The sequence below is a fragment of the Ixodes scapularis genome, unplaced genomic scaffold (genome assembly GCF_016920785.2).
Source record: "Ixodes scapularis isolate PalLabHiFi unplaced genomic scaffold, ASM1692078v2 PGA_scaffold12__126_contigs__length_90152505, whole genome shotgun sequence".
Taxonomy (NCBI): domain Eukaryota; kingdom Metazoa; phylum Arthropoda; class Arachnida; order Ixodida; family Ixodidae; genus Ixodes; species Ixodes scapularis.
In genome coordinates this window covers 25,607,796-25,623,879 of record NW_024609838.1, presented here as the reverse complement: position 1 = coordinate 25,623,879, position 16,084 = coordinate 25,607,796, and the positions used below count along the sequence as shown (strand labels likewise).

Here is a 16,084-nt window from a genome sequence, read left to right as displayed (position 1 = left end):
TTATCTAGAAGGAAGGCAGCGTGTTTACTTTCATTTGTGCCAAGATAAACAATACAAAAGGAAACAAGCTGCAAATTCTTTCGACATTAAAAATCATTGCGGCTATAACATGATCAACTGCAGTTGCATTCTGTTGTCTTGGAGGTGTCTGAAGTAGAGCGTTTGTTATACTAAGTCCAAATACATGGATGCTGAATAGACTGTGAAGCAGGACCGTGAACTGCAAGCACGAAAAACTAATCCAGCCCACAACCTGTGGAAACAAGTCAGGAGTGCAGACCTTTCTACCCGTATAAAAATGGCTTTTCCTAAAGATTGCTTGAGAGCCGTTCAACTTGTGAATGGCTGTAAAAACACCTGCAAGACCAGAAACCAGTCAGCATTTTGTGAAAATTTGTGACAATGAGCAGTGCAGATTTATGTTGCCACTTTTGCTCGACTTCACGTGGCATCGAGGTCGCATGCTGTCTGACGGTCCGTTTCAAACGGAACTGAATCCAGAGAAGTGAATTTTCTCTTGGTGTGTTGCCGATGTTGCTCGTCGTAATTAAAGAATAAACAAATTACTACTTTGGGGGAGAACACCAGAGGCGGCTAGACCACAAATGAAGTGTTTACTGCGAGCTGCTGCGTAGCACACTTTGATATACGACGCAGAATGTCCCACTCTGCCGTCGTTTCGAAACTGAACGGCTCGTTCACATCGTTTCTGCGGTCGTGAGCTTTCGTCGAGAAAGGTGGACAATGCACTGCTTAAAAAAGCAAAAAAGTTTCTTGTTTTTCCCCGGTCTGCCAGGTCGAACAGTTTGCACGCGTTCCTTTTCTGTATTTTGTCGTGTCAGTTAGTCCTACAGAATTAAAAGCCCAGCCTTCCTTTCTTCCTGCTTTGTGCACGCGATTTCGTTGCCAAAAATCGACACCAGTACGGCTACCCTGGAAATTTTCTGCCTTCGGCCTTTGCCTGATCAAGTAACGGAGTTTGAGGAATTCGCAAAAGTGAAAAATGGTTGTGAGCATTGGAGAAACTAATGTTGGCCAGCACCTTGTTTCGGAGACGGTGTATGCTAGGCTGGTCAACTTAGTGACCCTGAATTCTTGAATTACACTATGTTGTGTAATTCTTGAATTACACCGCAAGTCCAGACGCAGCCGACGCCATGAGCTGAAGGGACCAATCGTACGGCGTCAGAAGCGTATCATCGTAGCGTTTGTCACGTTTCTCTGTATTCTACCGTTACAGAGGTAATCATAAAACGGAAAAGGCCCATTGATTGGTGTTTTTGACGCTGCCTGATTGTAGTGACCAAGGTTTGGTCCTTAATATTTACAATGTTTACACAAATAAAAGAAACTTAATGAGTAGATCATGTTCACAAACGTGAGGAAATTGTGGTGTCGCGAAAGCTTGTGCTGCTTGCAGTCTGTTCGGCACTCTAGGCATTGATTACATTCTGGGTGATCAGTATCTAAATTGTTTTTGAGCAAAATCAACATCTGCTCTCCCGAGCTTAGAAGCTTTCATAGAATATTTTAACGCCGACTGTGTTATATGGCTGGCTCCTAACCACTTCCGTCAACCGACAGTAATGGAACTCGATAAGCCGACTGCTATCTGAACGCCGACGCTGTTATCATCAGTGAAATTCAGACTGCAAACAGTCGAGCGGTCACTAGGCAGGCCTTCTGTGTTGCCCAGGAGGTGCTGCGGAAAAACCAGAGCAGTGTATACAGAGAGTTTGGTCAATGGGAGGTGCGGGCAGAGCCAGGGCGTGCGCCAGACAAAGAAAGTGGGCTAGACATGCTCCCTTGGCCAACCAGAAGCCTAAAAGAATCCCCTAGCGGTGGTAGCGAGAAACTGCTTTGGTCCAAGGTTTATGTTGGTAGCATGTAAGAGTGAAGTGTAGTAGCCCTTTGTGGTTGAAAATAGGGTGCACGTGATGTTTCGATCATGATCATGCAGAAATATGTAAGAAACGAACGCGCAGCTCGAACTCTGTTTTGCTTGGATAGTGTGTGACCACTCGGACGGCAGATTCCCGGCCTTCGGCGCTTGCCGTACGGATTATGTCGATCGTTTCGCTAGTCACACTCTTCCACCATGATTTTTGATGACCATGATTGAAACATCACGTGCATCATATTTTCAGTCACCGAGAGTTACTCCGACGCAGTTATCAGGTTTGTTTCTCGCGACCACCACCAGGGTATTATTTCCGGCTCCTGAATGGCCACATTCGAGTTTGTGAAGATGCCCTGGAACATGCCCAGCCTTCTTTCGGCCAATGGCGTCTCCTTGTTTGTCTCCTATACTTCCCAACAAATGGCCAAACTCTCTACATATACGGCACTGGGAAACACTGGCTTGTAACGCCTTCTACGATTTGTTTATTGATATTGGTTAGTACGAACTTGCGCATTTGAATTTGTCCCGCGTGAAAACGTTAGCCGGCAGTATGAATTTTTTCCCTTTGTGATTGTTTTACGGCGCGGAATCAAGCCAACTTCTAACGTGGAAAGCTTCTTACACTCCTCAACACTTCCTAAAGAGAAGAAACTCAGCAATGCATGCTACTGCAAGCTGCGTCTATACCGTACAAGAAGCCGTAAATATGGTGTAGAAGCGCTGTCACTTGGAAGAACAGCGAGCTTCCTATGATGTCGAGCTTGAGGCAAGCAATATGAGATACAGCAATGTGCCTTGTAACTGTAAGCAAAAACTCCCAAACTGCAGTCGCACCATACAGCCAACATGATCAGCTGATGACCAACCTCAAAAACGCTCAAAAGCAGACGCAAGCGATCGAGCGGCGACCGGCCGTCTGTCAATCGAGCAAGGGGTTCCCACTGCATGCTGCTTCTCGAGCTCTTTTATTGCTGATCTCGTATTGCAAAACATGTGGTTTAATCAGATCACTCCACTGGTCGGACAGTATAGCGTTTTCATGTTCGTAAAATTTGCACGACACACGTTTCAATGCCTGCCACGGCCGCTTGATTGAGTGGCCATGTTTAGCAGAACAACCTGGACGGCGAGCTTACTCAGTGTGCTGGGCGGCTAGTATCATTCCCTCCGCTCGACTTTGCACGGTTTCAATGGGAATCTGTAAAAGTTTACTCCGGGGTTAAGCCCTTCTTGTTTTTGACAGTTCACAATGCAACAGTACCATCGATGGAGACGTTGGCTGCGCTTCTTGCTCCCGGTCCCGACGTGCTTGGACGAAGGAAGAATTACTAGCTTGCAGCGAGCTCGGGTCTCCGGGGTAACGATGTGTGGTGATGACTACGTGGGTGGCACATTTTGAGTCGTGACCACACAAACGCACAAATAATAGCCGCTTGCAGAGGCAAACAGCCACCTGAACAGGTTTGTCATTGTGCGGGGCCGTGGGACTTGTACTATTCGGACACTCTAGCGTCCACCACCGGAGGGCGCCATGATATGTTCGAAGCTTCAACGCAGGAGGCCTCTACGGCACCAAATTGCCAAATTGCCTGTACGTCACGGGAGTGACGTACTGGCGTTTTATCGGTGAAGGCAATAGCCCTGGATCAGTTATCAGTGAAATGCCAACTGCAAACAGTCGAACGGTCACGAAGGCACCATTTCGCTGTCCTGCTGGTACCTGAAATTTAAGAAACACGAAATATGAAATAACTGAACTGTCTCATAGAGCATTCAAAATAAGTAATATCTCCACTGCACTCGCCGAACGCGTCCGAATGCAAAAGCCGAACGCAAGCAGTGTTGTATCCAAGTCCCGGAAGATGCTTGGATTTGCTCTGCGGGTGTCCAGGGGAATGGGCCCACAGACTCTGAAGCACCTCTTCATTGCTCTAGTGCTCCCTCCCCCCTTCTAGAGTATTGCAGTTCTATTTGGGATCCGGTGCAAGTACACTTAGTAGCTGCTTTGGAGAGCATTCAACAATGAGCTGAATACACCATCCTTCGCCAGCAATCGTCTTCACCACCACCTCCCTATCGGGATATCGGAACAGCCCAGCTGCTGCGCGCGGTCCACTGGACCCCATTGTCTACCCGTCGCAAAGTCTCCTCGATGAGACTCCTGGCTCTCATTCTTCAACTTGACAAAAAATCGCTGCCTCTTTTGCAAGTGAGGAAAGCCCGCACAGGGACCTAACAGCCCCTTCTATCTCGCAATGAGCATCATAGACGTTCCTTCCTGGTACAGTCGGTAGACCTATGGCACTCACTGCCTCGTGAACTGACAGACGATCTCCCCACAGATAAGGATGAATGTAGAACGTTCTGCTGTGCCATCGCTGGACACCTGCATGCCGAATGAACCCAAAGTGCAATGTAACATCCCGGTTTGCCCCGGGGCTGGGTTGTGGCAGGAGCTGCAGATTGTCGGGCGCTGCAGAGCGCCATATGTGGCCACTGACCGTGGGGTGGCATGGGGCGTCTGCGCCTCTGACTGGGTTTGGGTTTTGGCGGTGTTGGCGACAATCCATTTGGGATTTCTCTGTCCTCTTTCTCTTATAGAGCGAAGCTGTCTATGGCCAGGTTCTGGCGGATCGTCTCCGACGACAGACCGAGCGTAGACCAACAATTTTCAAATGCAACGATGTATGCCCCACCTTATATTCCTATCTACCGCCGCCGCCTCTTTCCCAAGTCGTGTATACTCCTCGCCACGCGCTCTTTGGCGGCCACCTGTGCGGCGCACTAGACCCTGCGCCGTGGTCGGCGTCACAGTGCTATTCGCAACCGCAACACCCAATAGGTGGTGCAGCGGTAGCTCCAAGATGGCGGAAGAGACGGGTATAGATTCTTTAGGATTTCACGTGCGCCTGTTCGCTGACGCTGGTCAGTGCGCTAAAAATGATTTATTTGTCTACAAAAATGAGAAGCGGTTAGGCCAGGATCATATTACAGTGGACGGGGATGTTCATGCGCGGTAGGAAAACGAGCATGCTGATATTTAAAAGTTGCAGAAACCTCAACTTGCGAAGCTTTGTGGTATGCAAGCCCGTTTTAGGCACCAGCCACATCACTGTTTGTGGCAAAATATTTTTGAGCGCGATGAAGATATCATGTTTGCGCTTTGCCTGGCCATTAGAGCTCTAAGAAGTGAGCTGCGCCTCGTGACCATTAAGCTTCAGAATAGCAGCGTTCACAGTATTGCTGTCTTCGTGTCACAGGCTCGCAACTCGCTGCTCACCGTCTTGGTTATAGTGTATTGCAGCATGTGATCAAACTGCTCTATGGTTATCGGTAGGAAGTTTGATACCGCGGGCTACCGTGCGGTGTAACATTGCAACCGGAAGCTCGCGCTGTGCCTTGGAAGCACAATTTTCAGCACGCGTCAGGAGCGTTGCAGTGCTCACAGTAGCCAAAGGTAGCCTGCGGTAATGCCATGCTGAAACTACCTATTAACATAAGCGGCGTGTTTAGGGGTTTTATTTGTTGCTCTATGAAAAATAAATATTTGAATACACCATACATTTTTTGTACCATGTTAGTTGTAACATTGCGGCCCTTCTCGCCAAAACTGCCCAATCTCAGCTCTCGTCACGAACGGCTAACTAACTCAGATGCGCTTAAAATGCTTCAAACATTTATTTATTTGCTTTGTAATTACCTGAACACAAGTATGCGTATTCTGTCTTTTAAAAATGCTTGGAATAAATGGTCATGTTCCTTGTAACGGACTTAAAACGCAAACCGATTCCCGATGTGTATTGCTCGACATACCGTTGTGCGTCCAGATTTCTCCTACTTAGGGCAAATAGTAGACTTTTCGTAGACTGTACGCTAGAGCTCTACATTACTAGCGGGAGCATTTGCCGTCACGTTGAGCACAGATTAAGCTGGCAGCCATGCACAAGACCAGAAATCCGCTGCGTGTGCGATGTGCGAAAAGTTTCTAATGAAATTTGACATCCCGGTCCTCTGTGCAACACTGTTGCAAGGCGGAGCACAAGAATTGCGATGTTAACGCGCTCACTTTTTTCGTTAAAACGGCTTCACGCATCGAGGACGACAGTCCCTGCCACCGTTTCTGCGCCGCCGCCGCTGCCATCCCCGCTCCTCTGGTTCTCCGCTCGTCCGCGAGAGGGCCAGCGGCGGGCTGAAGTTGCAAATAATAAAACGTCATTGTCTCTACCAGAATGCCAGCTTCGCTGGACTTCCCCTCTTCACAGAGTGGAAGGGCTCTCAATTTTTCTCTCTCCTTTTCTTTTTCTGGTGCTGCGGGTTTCTGGCATGGATCCTCCGTTTTTCTGCTCTCACTGGCATCTGCGAGTGCAAATAAATATTATCATCATTACGTATAGACGAAAATTTGAGTGAGTGCACCTCCATTTACCTATTGTGCTTTACGGTTCCGAAGGACCCGAGGAGGTTAGAAGGGGAGGGGGGGGCTTGATGAGCCTCCCCAAGCCACGCTCCCTTGACGCCTCGCCTCTTTCTCATTTTCCTCCTTACCCTCCTCACTTCTCGGCCCAGCACTTGACCGTCGCGTGGTTGTTGACAGTTGCGGGTAGCAGCACAGTGGCAGGGAGCGTGGTGCTCATGGGTTTCATTTATCAGTCATCACAGCCAGAAACTGTGGCCCGCGCCCAGCCGACCGATTCTACGCCTGCTGCACTTCGTTATGCCTTCTGTTTTCTACAGACCGTTACCATCCCGAAACCGATAGTATTCAACGTGGAACGTCAGCGCTGTAACAAAGTCTGTCAGCGTGTTTTGGGTAATGTACCGTGCATCTGCGGGGAGTATTCCCTTTATCTTCTGGCCTCTAATTACTGCAGTAGCCAAAGCAAGAATAAATTATATACACACAAAATTGCGTAACTATGTCAACTCGACAGATTGTACCAATGCGCATTTTTACGTCAATGATTTCCGCGCTTGCCTGCAAATGATAGCTGCGTTCTCATCACTCTCATATGTTACATCACGCTACTGGCTTTTTCTTTTCGTTGTGGTCGCTATGCAGGTCGTCCACTGGGACGTTTTATTGCTGTCGTGATAAATTGAACCAGCTCAACTTGACTCGAGGTTGGGAGATGTTTTATTGACAATTGGAAGTGCACGGAGCACACCACGCTCCACTTCGATGGGGTCCAGCCACCGCCGCGACCAACGGCCCAAATGCATAATTTCCGCAGTTTGGCGACCGTCGTACATCTAAGAGAATTGTTGACCGATTCCTGTTATCGTAAAACTATGTGTGTGTAATACGCCAAGGGCTTACCGGTGAAAGGTAACCCCCGCTAAAGAAAAGCCAGTCCGATTGCAACAGCCGACCACGCTGCAAGCACCCGTCCCATAGCCGGAGAAAATTAGCTTTCCGGCCACCGTAGTCCCGGCGACGCCAGGCTTTTGTTTTCTCCGTTGCGGCAATTGCCCTGATCGTCCCGTGTACCAGCAGCAGTACGTCGTCTGCTCGTGATCTGCCTCAACCCCGCTTGCACCTTTGCATTTAATTGCAATATGATCTCAGCCGCTTGCTTGCTTGCTTCATGCCTAGCCTTCGATCTGATAAAACCATAGAGTTATAACAATAAACACTAGAGGGTTCAGATGACTCAAGTGTGCTGCTGCATTTTGAAGCAGACAGCAAGCAGTCTAAATTTGACTTCCAGTAATACGTTCCTATGAGAAAACGCAAGTGCGTTTTCACGTCGCGCTCGATTATAGGTGTAAATATTGCGTAGTGTTACGACGGAATAAAAAGTTTAGAACGTTATACAATCGGATGTACAAAACTATGTGTCAGTCAGAGCGTTTTTCTTTAGAATTCATGGCGTCGAACGCTGCGCTAAAATAGCCTAATACACCTGTATAATATATGTTGACGTTGCAGACTGATATTATAGGGCACGTATTTGCGCATATAGTCAACGCTATGAAGCACACAGAGTGAATCAGCTTGAGAAAACATTAAAAGGATGCTAATATATGCCAAATCAAAACGGACAGGACCGATGCATGGCAAAGAGAAAAATATCACATACTTTTTTTCCACAGGAATACACAGGAAGACTGGAAAAGTAGACTGGTTGCTGTCTGCTTCAATTTGCAACCGGAAGTCCCGTAGGCACTAGCGCCAGCTGAGCCTCTAGCGTTTATTGCAATAACTCGATAAATAGAACCTACCGGCCGGAGCGCGCGCAAGCCTGCAAGGAATCCTTCTACAATCAACCATCCATCTCGCACGTGACATGTCACGCGCACCAATCGCCAGGGAGATCTGCGGTCACGTTGGCACAATATCGTTTACACTTTTTATGACTAGGCTTCACATATATTGCAACGTGCCTGACGTGCCCCCTCCTAGTATTTATATCCTCCTTGGACGGACCCAGGCCAATATCACGTCTTTTTCTTACGGTGATCGCAACTGTGAAGCTGTGCTGTGCGACAAGTAAAAGGGGAAAGCAGCGAAACACGTACCCATGCGGTGGCGGGAAATTTTGAGAAGCATCTCGGCTGCCACGACAACTCGCTAATCGGACGCTTCGATGGTCGACCAAGGCACTGTGGACCAAGGTCTCAGTCGCATTGGTCGCGAATCGCACGTCGGTTGCGTGACAGCTCCGAATCTCGAGTTGCAGTAGAAATCACGTACCCCATTTCAAAGCCGTCATCCAGCTCTGCTTTCTCCGGAGCCTTCGCTGATTGGCTTGTCCAAGAGATGTTGCAATCCAATCCAAAGTCCAACTGGTCCAACTCTGGGCACTCTGGGTGCTTGTTGCTAAACTTTTGTTTTTGTCAAGAATGCCTCCTCGGCCGAGAAAACGTCCGTTCGAACAAATAACGCAAGTTGCACTTTGCACCTGCAGCTTTGTGTCAAGTTCTTGCCACACGGCTTCGAGAGCTTTGCTTGTTACAAAGTGCGAAGCGGGAAGCACTCACTTGATCGAATAATGTTTTTTGCGAACGCCGAGGTTTCAGCGAATGACACTTCAGCGAATAGTCGGCTGCCGCGAAGCGGCGTTTACGGGTGGGCCAAGTATATTATTATCCAGTGCTTTTGGCCAAGTGGGCTAACATTTTTCTAATGAGCGACCGCAGACTGCCGCCGGTAAGCGCAGCGCGGGGGAAGGGGAAAGGGGGGGGGGGGGGTTAACACGCGCCCCCGTTATTTGCTAAAGAGTAAAGCTATACGCACTACGTCGTACACCTCGACTGGAAATGGTAATGCGCACTACGCGGAGACCTCATGGCGTTTGGGGTACCCTTTTTAGGCGCGTGTATAACTGGTGAGCTATACACGCGCCTAACTGGTAGGGAAACGAAATTCCAATGCTCATTTTCTAGCTTGAATGTGTTGCATGTTGCACCCTAACCTCAAAAAAACCAGTCTTCGGTTGAAAGGCACAAGAAAAATAATTTTCAAACTAAATAAACAATCTTGCAATGTGCACCTGGTGGATGCATGCAGAGCCTATTTGGGAGGTAGTCTTGCAATGTTGTGGAATCTGCTACGTAGTCTTGACGTAGCAGATTCCTTCGGAGCAGTGCCGCTCTTTGGCATTTCACCATTTTCCCTCTTAGCTTTCCTCCTCAACTCACAAGTCGCGCATTGTACCGTTTGGCGAAGACGGAAAGGAAGGACTCCTTGTGCAACCGGACACAGCCATTGTCCCCCTAGAAGATTAGCCCGTCGCTCAAAACTCAAACAAAAGTTGCTTTCCCCACCCCGTTCAGCCCTAAGCTGACAGTGCTGTGGAAGCTACGTGCTCCTTGGGCCAGCCACACGCTCGTCACCCCACGGGTACTTCGAACGGCTCGGTTGTAACGTGCTGACGCTATTGACACCACCACAACGCTGACAACGCCACCAAGGGCAAAGCTCATAACCGTGCCTGCCTTGCTTCGTCACAAATGCGGGGGATCTTTTCTTTGTTTTTGTTTGCGCTGGATATCTCATGACACATCGCGCCCTCCGTTCGCTTCTCTTCGAGCGCTTGGTCGAGTGCACCGTTTGGAACGAAAAATATAGCTAGTCGTTCAAAATACAAACGTGCGATTATCATTTACGGCTATTATGCTTAACTCATTTCCGAACGAAATCTGAATATTTCAATTTTTGTTCCTGTACCCCTTCAACAGCGTTAACCCACCCCGCCGCCTGCATTGACGCCGCTTCGTGGCGGCAGTGTGCGGTTGCTAATTCCAAAACTTAACCCATACACGCCGCTTCGCGGCGTCCAGCCGGCAATCCAAGCCCCGCTGTCCCCGTTGCACCCCCGGAAAAGGAGTCCCATACCATTTAGTTCAGCAAAGTTTCTTAGACACCTTTCTTTTTTCTTTGTTGTCATTGTTATTGAAAAAAAAAAAAAAATGTAAACATCGCCAAATGCTAAAAAAAAAAGAACTTCAGAAAAAAAAAAAGAAAAGCTCAAGGTACACTTATAAGCAGCGAAAGCATGCAAGCCGCTTGTCCGCTCCCTTGGTCGTCTGCTGCATACTTTTCGTTGCCGGTCAGCGCGCATTCTCCCCTGGGCGCGCTGAGCTTGGACTCTCCATGTTAACGGCGCGCCATGAGGCTAGCGGTCGTGGAAACTGACGCGCGCAGTGGCCAATGGGAGCCTAGTCGACGCGCGCCAGCCTATGGAACTGAAGGATTGGAGAAACTAGGCGCCGTTTTCGCGTTCAAGCTAATGACGTCAGCTCGCTTCATGGGACCAGTTAATGCTTTCGCATTAAAAAAAAAAGTATGCTTACACTGGGGACCGAACATGGGTCCGCTGCGTATGAGTAAGTAAGTAAGATTAAGATAGATTTTAATGGCGCAGCAGCAGCGGTGGCCATAATGTGCCATCCGCTGCATATGAAGCAGACACCTTGCCACTATGCGGCCACCACTTCAGAAACTCGTTGTAATTATTCGTTTTGTACGAGTTCAGCGTCGTGTGTATAGCCATTTCTGGTCAAAATGCATGATGTAGTGAGTATAGCTTTACTCTTTGCTAAAACATCGCTGTTTGCTAAAATGTAATTCGCTCATGTGATATGGACCTGTGCAAAGATGTCTAAGCTTTAATTGACTTAACTCTTGCACAATACCACTCACAGGACGTGTGGTCACACGTCTCGTAGCACCACTGAAAGAAAAAAAATTGCACTAGGTAGCCGTCTTGCTGCAATAGTTCTTTATTTTTTAAATTTATTTTATATTGCAAATTATAGTGGTCCAAGCAGTTACCCGAAGCTAAATCAGAACTCCGTGTTCCCTGCCGCCCATGAAAAACGGCGCTAGATTTTGATGTTGGCAATTCTTTCTTTGTCCCCCCATAGCACGGCCACCAAAGACGGTGAAAAGCTCCACCGGTATGCTGCGCGCGTCCACCAGCTATGTCCTGGTGCCTCAACTGCCGAGGGCATCTTGTCGTTCCTCGACACCGTCGACGATAGGACGAACTCAGAGTTTTTCGCTCCTTGCACTGCAAATGGCACCAAACTCTGCCACATCGCAGACCATCTCAGTGTCTGCAATGAATATCTGCACTTGCTCGACATGGAGCTGAAGGAAGACGAGCCCGGAGAATTCGGCTTCTTTCCCCTGAAGGCGCACTACCCGATAGGTGCCGACCAGGGTCCGTGCGTCAAAGGGTGGTCCCTGCTACACTGGCTACTTTGGGAGCACTGCTGCGTCAAAACCTTGGTCCTCCCCTGGTTGATACACTCCAAGTTTCAGGGACTCTTGTCCGACGCATTGCACCTCAACTCTGGGCTCAGGAAGCTGACATTGCGTAACTGGCAGGCCAAACGAGCATTCAAGGACGTCATCTCCGCCATCGGCACGCTTGCGCAACTGGAAGAGCTGGACATGAAACTCGTTTACTTGCCGCCAAGTGCTCTGGGCTGCCTGGGAAATGCCCTCCAGAGGATTTCGATGCTCAAGATCCTCAGACTACCTTCCCTTGAAATGGATGTCGATAATGCAGTTCATCTCAGTTGTGTCACGAAGTTTGTCAAAGCTTTGAAAGGTTGCCCGAAACTTGCGGTACTCTCCTCTGACAATTTTGTCCTAGAGCCTGCATCCGATGAGAGCTTTGCAGAGTTTGTTGCGGAGAGCGGCTCTTTGACGAAGCTGACCTTGCGCCATTCTCCTGGGTACTATGGCCAGGAACTCAAACTCTTCACAGCACTGGGGAAGAACAACAACCTCGAAGAAGTATGTCTTGATGGGTTTATGCTGTATGAAGAAGCAGAGCGGTTGCTTGTGGAGGTGGCTGCGCAGCACACGGGCCTACGGTATTTGGAAGTTGGGTTCTACGATAGCTACAGGGAATGGGAAATCGATGGAACTGCCCTGGCCGCCCTGGTGGGCCGCAACACGGGCCTCCGCGAACTGGTGTTTTCAGGCGGCACCGTTTACTGCATCCCCGAATTCGCAGAGGCTATTCCCAAGAACACCACGATGCAGAAGTTGACTCTCGGTCTGCTCGGCATGGACGTCCCCGACTACAGAGTGTTCCTGCAAGCACTGGCTCTCAACAAGTCGCTTCAACTTGTTACTTTCAAGGAAAGTATGTACGACCACTTTAACGACATCGTCCTACTCATGCGAGAGACGGGAACCGAAGGAAGGTTGACGATTGACGCAGATGTGGGCAACCCTCAAGATTTCGAGAACGGTCTGAGAAACTCCACGAGCCTGACCAAAGTGGCTTACTCCAACAGGAGCGCAGCTTGTTTAACGCCGCCCAGTGCATTTTGTCACCTGCTTCATCACCATTGCCTCCGAGAGCTTCGCATCGGGTTGCAGTACCCGATCGAAATGGAGTCCGCGACTTCCCTCGCACTCCTTTTGTCGACCACAAGCAGCTTAAGGTGTGCCACGTTCGAGTTCCTCGCCACTGCATCGTCATCGCGGATTCTCGTAGAGGGACTGGCGAGCAACACGAGCCTCACAGATCTGAGCGTCAGCTTCTGGACTGTCGAAGCACCGGAGGCTGACCTGCTTTGGCGCATGCTGAGGAGCAGCAGGACCTTGAAGACATTGACCCTAGACCTCCTGGATCTTCCGCAGAGCCGGGTGCTCGACCGCGTGCCAGACGGTCTGCTGCAGAATCACTACATTCTTAGGGCAGCCATTCAACGGAACCCCACGCAGCAGAGTCGGGACATGTACCAATACGGCCTCCGTGGGCAGGTCCTGAAGAAGCTCAACATGCTGAGCACGCCGACCTTCCAGTTTGGGGTCCAGGAGCTTCTGCGACGGAACCTGTCCACTCTGCATCGCGCAGTGCAGTTTGTGACCGGGTCGCGAGGCAGGCGCTATGCCGAAGCGTTCGAACGGGTGTCCAAGGGCTCCACCCTCGTGGAAACGCTGAAGAAAGCAGGCGCCGAACCAGAGGACGAGATCAAGGGGAGGATTGCGAGCAGCTCCCGCTACCTCGATGAACACTTCCTGGTGGAAGCAGGCGTCGTCAGAGCCGCCGTGATTTGTGGCGAGAGTAACAGAGTGCAGCTGGACCAGATTGGCTTCGACAACTGGCTTTGCATTCGACAGTACCTCAAGGTCACCGACATCATCGCAGTGCCTTTGGGATTCCTGGCTGACCCCAGCTCTTCCGGAAGCTTGCAGGACTGATCCGCGCTACAGAGCCCTCGAGCGACACTTACTGTTTTTATGGTGCGAGGGGAGCACTGTGCGACTTTACAGCTTTCAAATTCATTCTTTATTTTTAGCTGTCATCTGAAAAGTTTGGCCAGCATTTGTGACAGTGACTCTGTGCAAGCTGCATGGTTGGGCCTGCAAATCTGTTCTTGCAAGTTCACTCGACATTCATGGAGGGTGGTAAATTCCTTGTTCAGGTAGTTTTGCCAAACTGTCAGTGATCATCATTTTTAATGTCCTTCTGCGTTTGTGCGCAGTTTATTTGTTGAATGTTTGTAACCGAGCTTTGTCTTGTCGTGAACAGTTTGAGGTTAGATCTGTTTTTCCAAACCGTGCTAGAGCATTTGAATAAAAAAACGGATTGCAAAAAAATTTTTTTTTTGGTGATCGTTTTTTGAGAATCATAATTTTAACCCCTTTCCTACTCATTTCTTTTTCTTCAAGGAACGTGCAGCAAATTTTTTTTAAACAGGCAATTTGCATTAAAATAGAACAAAAACATTTCCTCGATTTTCCAGGTGTCACATCCAGCTCCAAATCAGTACTTCTGGTCGGAGTTCCACCGACGTCCAGACGCCAAAGTTGATAGAACGCCTGCGGATTCACATTGTTTTCATCACTCCTGTTCCTGCCCATCCAACTATCGACCCGATTCCTAAAAATCGGAAAGGCCAAAGGATTCGTCGTCGCATGTGCCCGAGCAATAATCGCTTTAAAAAAAAAAAGGTTTTGTATCTTTTTGTCAGCTAACCTCCGTGCCAAAGCCATGTTGCTTATCATGAACGCTCGCAAGAGACTGCTTTTTCCTTTTTGGCTAAATGCAGTGTTTTCTTTCTGTCAAACAGCAAAACATACGAGGAAACTACCCAAGGTAAATGGAGCAACAGGGGTGGTTTTGCCATCTGTCGGAGAGCATGCTATACCAGCGCCAAAACTGAAACGCGAGTCACTCTCTTGGTCGGGCTTTACGGTCCGTAATGGTTGGCACGAGTGACACTGGTTATCACTAGGCAAGGGGCGGTGTAAGAATTTTTAGAATTTGGCCAATTGATTGTGGGAATTAGTCTGTGCCACCTATAGAATGAAATGGAAATCACTTCTTTTCTCTGTATGCGCTAGCTTTTATTGAAAAAAAAAATAAAACAAAGTCTAGGATGCCCCCCAACTCTTGCTCCATCTTTCGAGCAAAATCGTGGGGGTGGGGGTATGAGATTTCCCTCTGGCTTTCGTCCTCAATGACTTCTACAACTGTGGATTTTTCAAGGTTCAGACGGGCTGCTGCATCGGTCAAGGTAGCGGCGAGCAACCAAGACTAGACGGTTCGCCACGGAGTTGACAGGGTGCAGAGGGAATGGTTTCGTCGACGACTGTTGGACGGTGCCACGACTGACGCACATGGTGCCCATGGCTGAAGTAGACAATTTGTTATATCAAGTTCAAATTCGTAGATGCTGAATGGACTGTGAAGCAGAACAGTGAACCACAATCACGAAAAACGAATGCAGCCCACACCCCGTGAAAACAAGCAGGAGTGCGGACCTTTCTACTCGTATAAAAGTAGCTTTTCCTAAAGACTACTCGAAAGCCATTCAACTTGTGAAATGCTGTACAAACACCTGGATGACTAAACACTGGAGTTGGCATTTCGTGAAAATTTGTGTCGATAAGCCATGTAGATTTAGGTTGCCACCTAAGCTCAACTTCACGTGGCACCGGCTTTCTTCAGAGAGGTCGCATGCTGTCTGACGGTCCGTTTCAAACAGAAGCGAATCCAAGGAAGGGGATTTTCTCTTCATGCTTTTCCGATGTTCAGAACTACAGAACATGTCTCTTACGTTGCACTTTGTAATTAAAGAATAAACAAAGTATTACTACTTTGAGGGCGGATACAAAAGCAGCCAGAGTACACAGGACGAAGCGAAGTGTACTGCAAGCAAACATTTTATTAGAGAGCAGTCCCTCGTCCTCTTTGTTTTTAGAGTACAGCTCATAGGTGCCCGTTTCCGCATATAGCGTCGATGTAATTGCGCACGTTTCATTATGGGAGGTCCCAAGCGTATACACCAATTTACTTCCCCCAGTAAATTTAGCGACGAAACTGAATTGGTGTGTAGGTCTGTGATGTCCCATAATGCAATGCTGTGCATTTGCTGTAGAATACCGCGCATCCCCCAGCCCACATCAAGCACCCATTCCCAAATTTGTAAAATCTGAGGAAATACGGGCAGTATATTCATATGTAAAATTGATGACCGAACAAGCGGCCATCCGCCATCCTCTCGCGATTATTTCTAAATTTTGAGTAGGCGCTTGCCCGGTATATTACGGTAGTTTCCCCGCTAAATTTTGTGGCAAAACTGATGTCACATGACCTCAACACCAATTCAGTTTCCCCGCTAAATTTAGCGGGGAATTGAATTGGTGTTGAGGTCATGCGACATCAATTTTCCCTCTAAATCTAACGGGGAAACTACTTTTAGGGG

The 16,084-nt window shown here is 48.7% G+C and overlaps 2 protein-coding genes across 7 annotated transcripts; one reads left to right on the top strand and one right to left on the bottom strand.

Annotated features, from left to right (window-relative positions):
* Window positions 1-2,195: 2,195 nt before the first annotated feature.
* On the bottom strand, window positions 2,196-8,679 carry LOC120845213. 3 transcript variants are annotated; one of them, XM_040503382.1, is made up of 3 exons: window positions 8,598-8,679; window positions 5,970-6,259; window positions 2,196-3,623 (listed from the first exon to the last, which is right to left on the bottom strand). In XM_040503382.1, the coding sequence occupies exons 1-3, from the start codon at window positions 8,614-8,616 to the stop codon at window positions 3,468-3,470; spliced, it is 465 nt and encodes a 154-aa protein (XP_040359316.1). In that variant the 5' UTR covers window positions 8,617-8,679; the 3' UTR covers window positions 2,196-3,467. The 3 variants fall into 3 exon arrangements, 2 of the variants coding, with proteins under 2 accessions (XP_040359316.1, XP_040072959.1); XM_040217025.1 differs by lacking the exon at window positions 8,598-8,679 and adding an exon at window positions 8,423-8,511 and having other exon boundaries at window positions 6,129-6,259; XR_006077554.1 differs by lacking the exon at window positions 5,970-6,259 and having other exon boundaries at window positions 8,598-8,678.
* On the top strand, window positions 8,648-15,424 carry LOC115332137. 4 transcript variants are annotated; one of them, XR_003920566.4, is made up of 5 exons: window positions 8,896-8,972; window positions 11,273-13,798; window positions 14,120-14,327; window positions 14,447-14,472; window positions 14,866-15,422. XR_003920566.4 is itself a non-coding variant. In XM_029994433.4 (2 exons), exons 1-2 carry the CDS (start codon window positions 8,747-8,749, stop codon window positions 13,572-13,574), a joined length of 2,343 nt encoding a protein of 780 aa, XP_029850293.2. In that variant the 5' UTR covers window positions 8,648-8,746; the 3' UTR covers window positions 13,575-13,973. The 4 variants fall into 4 exon arrangements, 2 of the variants coding, with proteins under 2 accessions (XP_029850293.2, XP_042145399.1); XR_006077553.1 differs by having other exon boundaries at window positions 8,732-8,972; window positions 14,120-15,424; XM_029994433.4 differs by lacking the exons at window positions 8,896-8,972; window positions 14,120-14,327; window positions 14,447-14,472; window positions 14,866-15,422 and adding an exon at window positions 8,648-8,787 and having other exon boundaries at window positions 11,273-13,973.
* The last annotated feature ends 660 nt before the right edge of the window (window positions 15,425-16,084 follow it).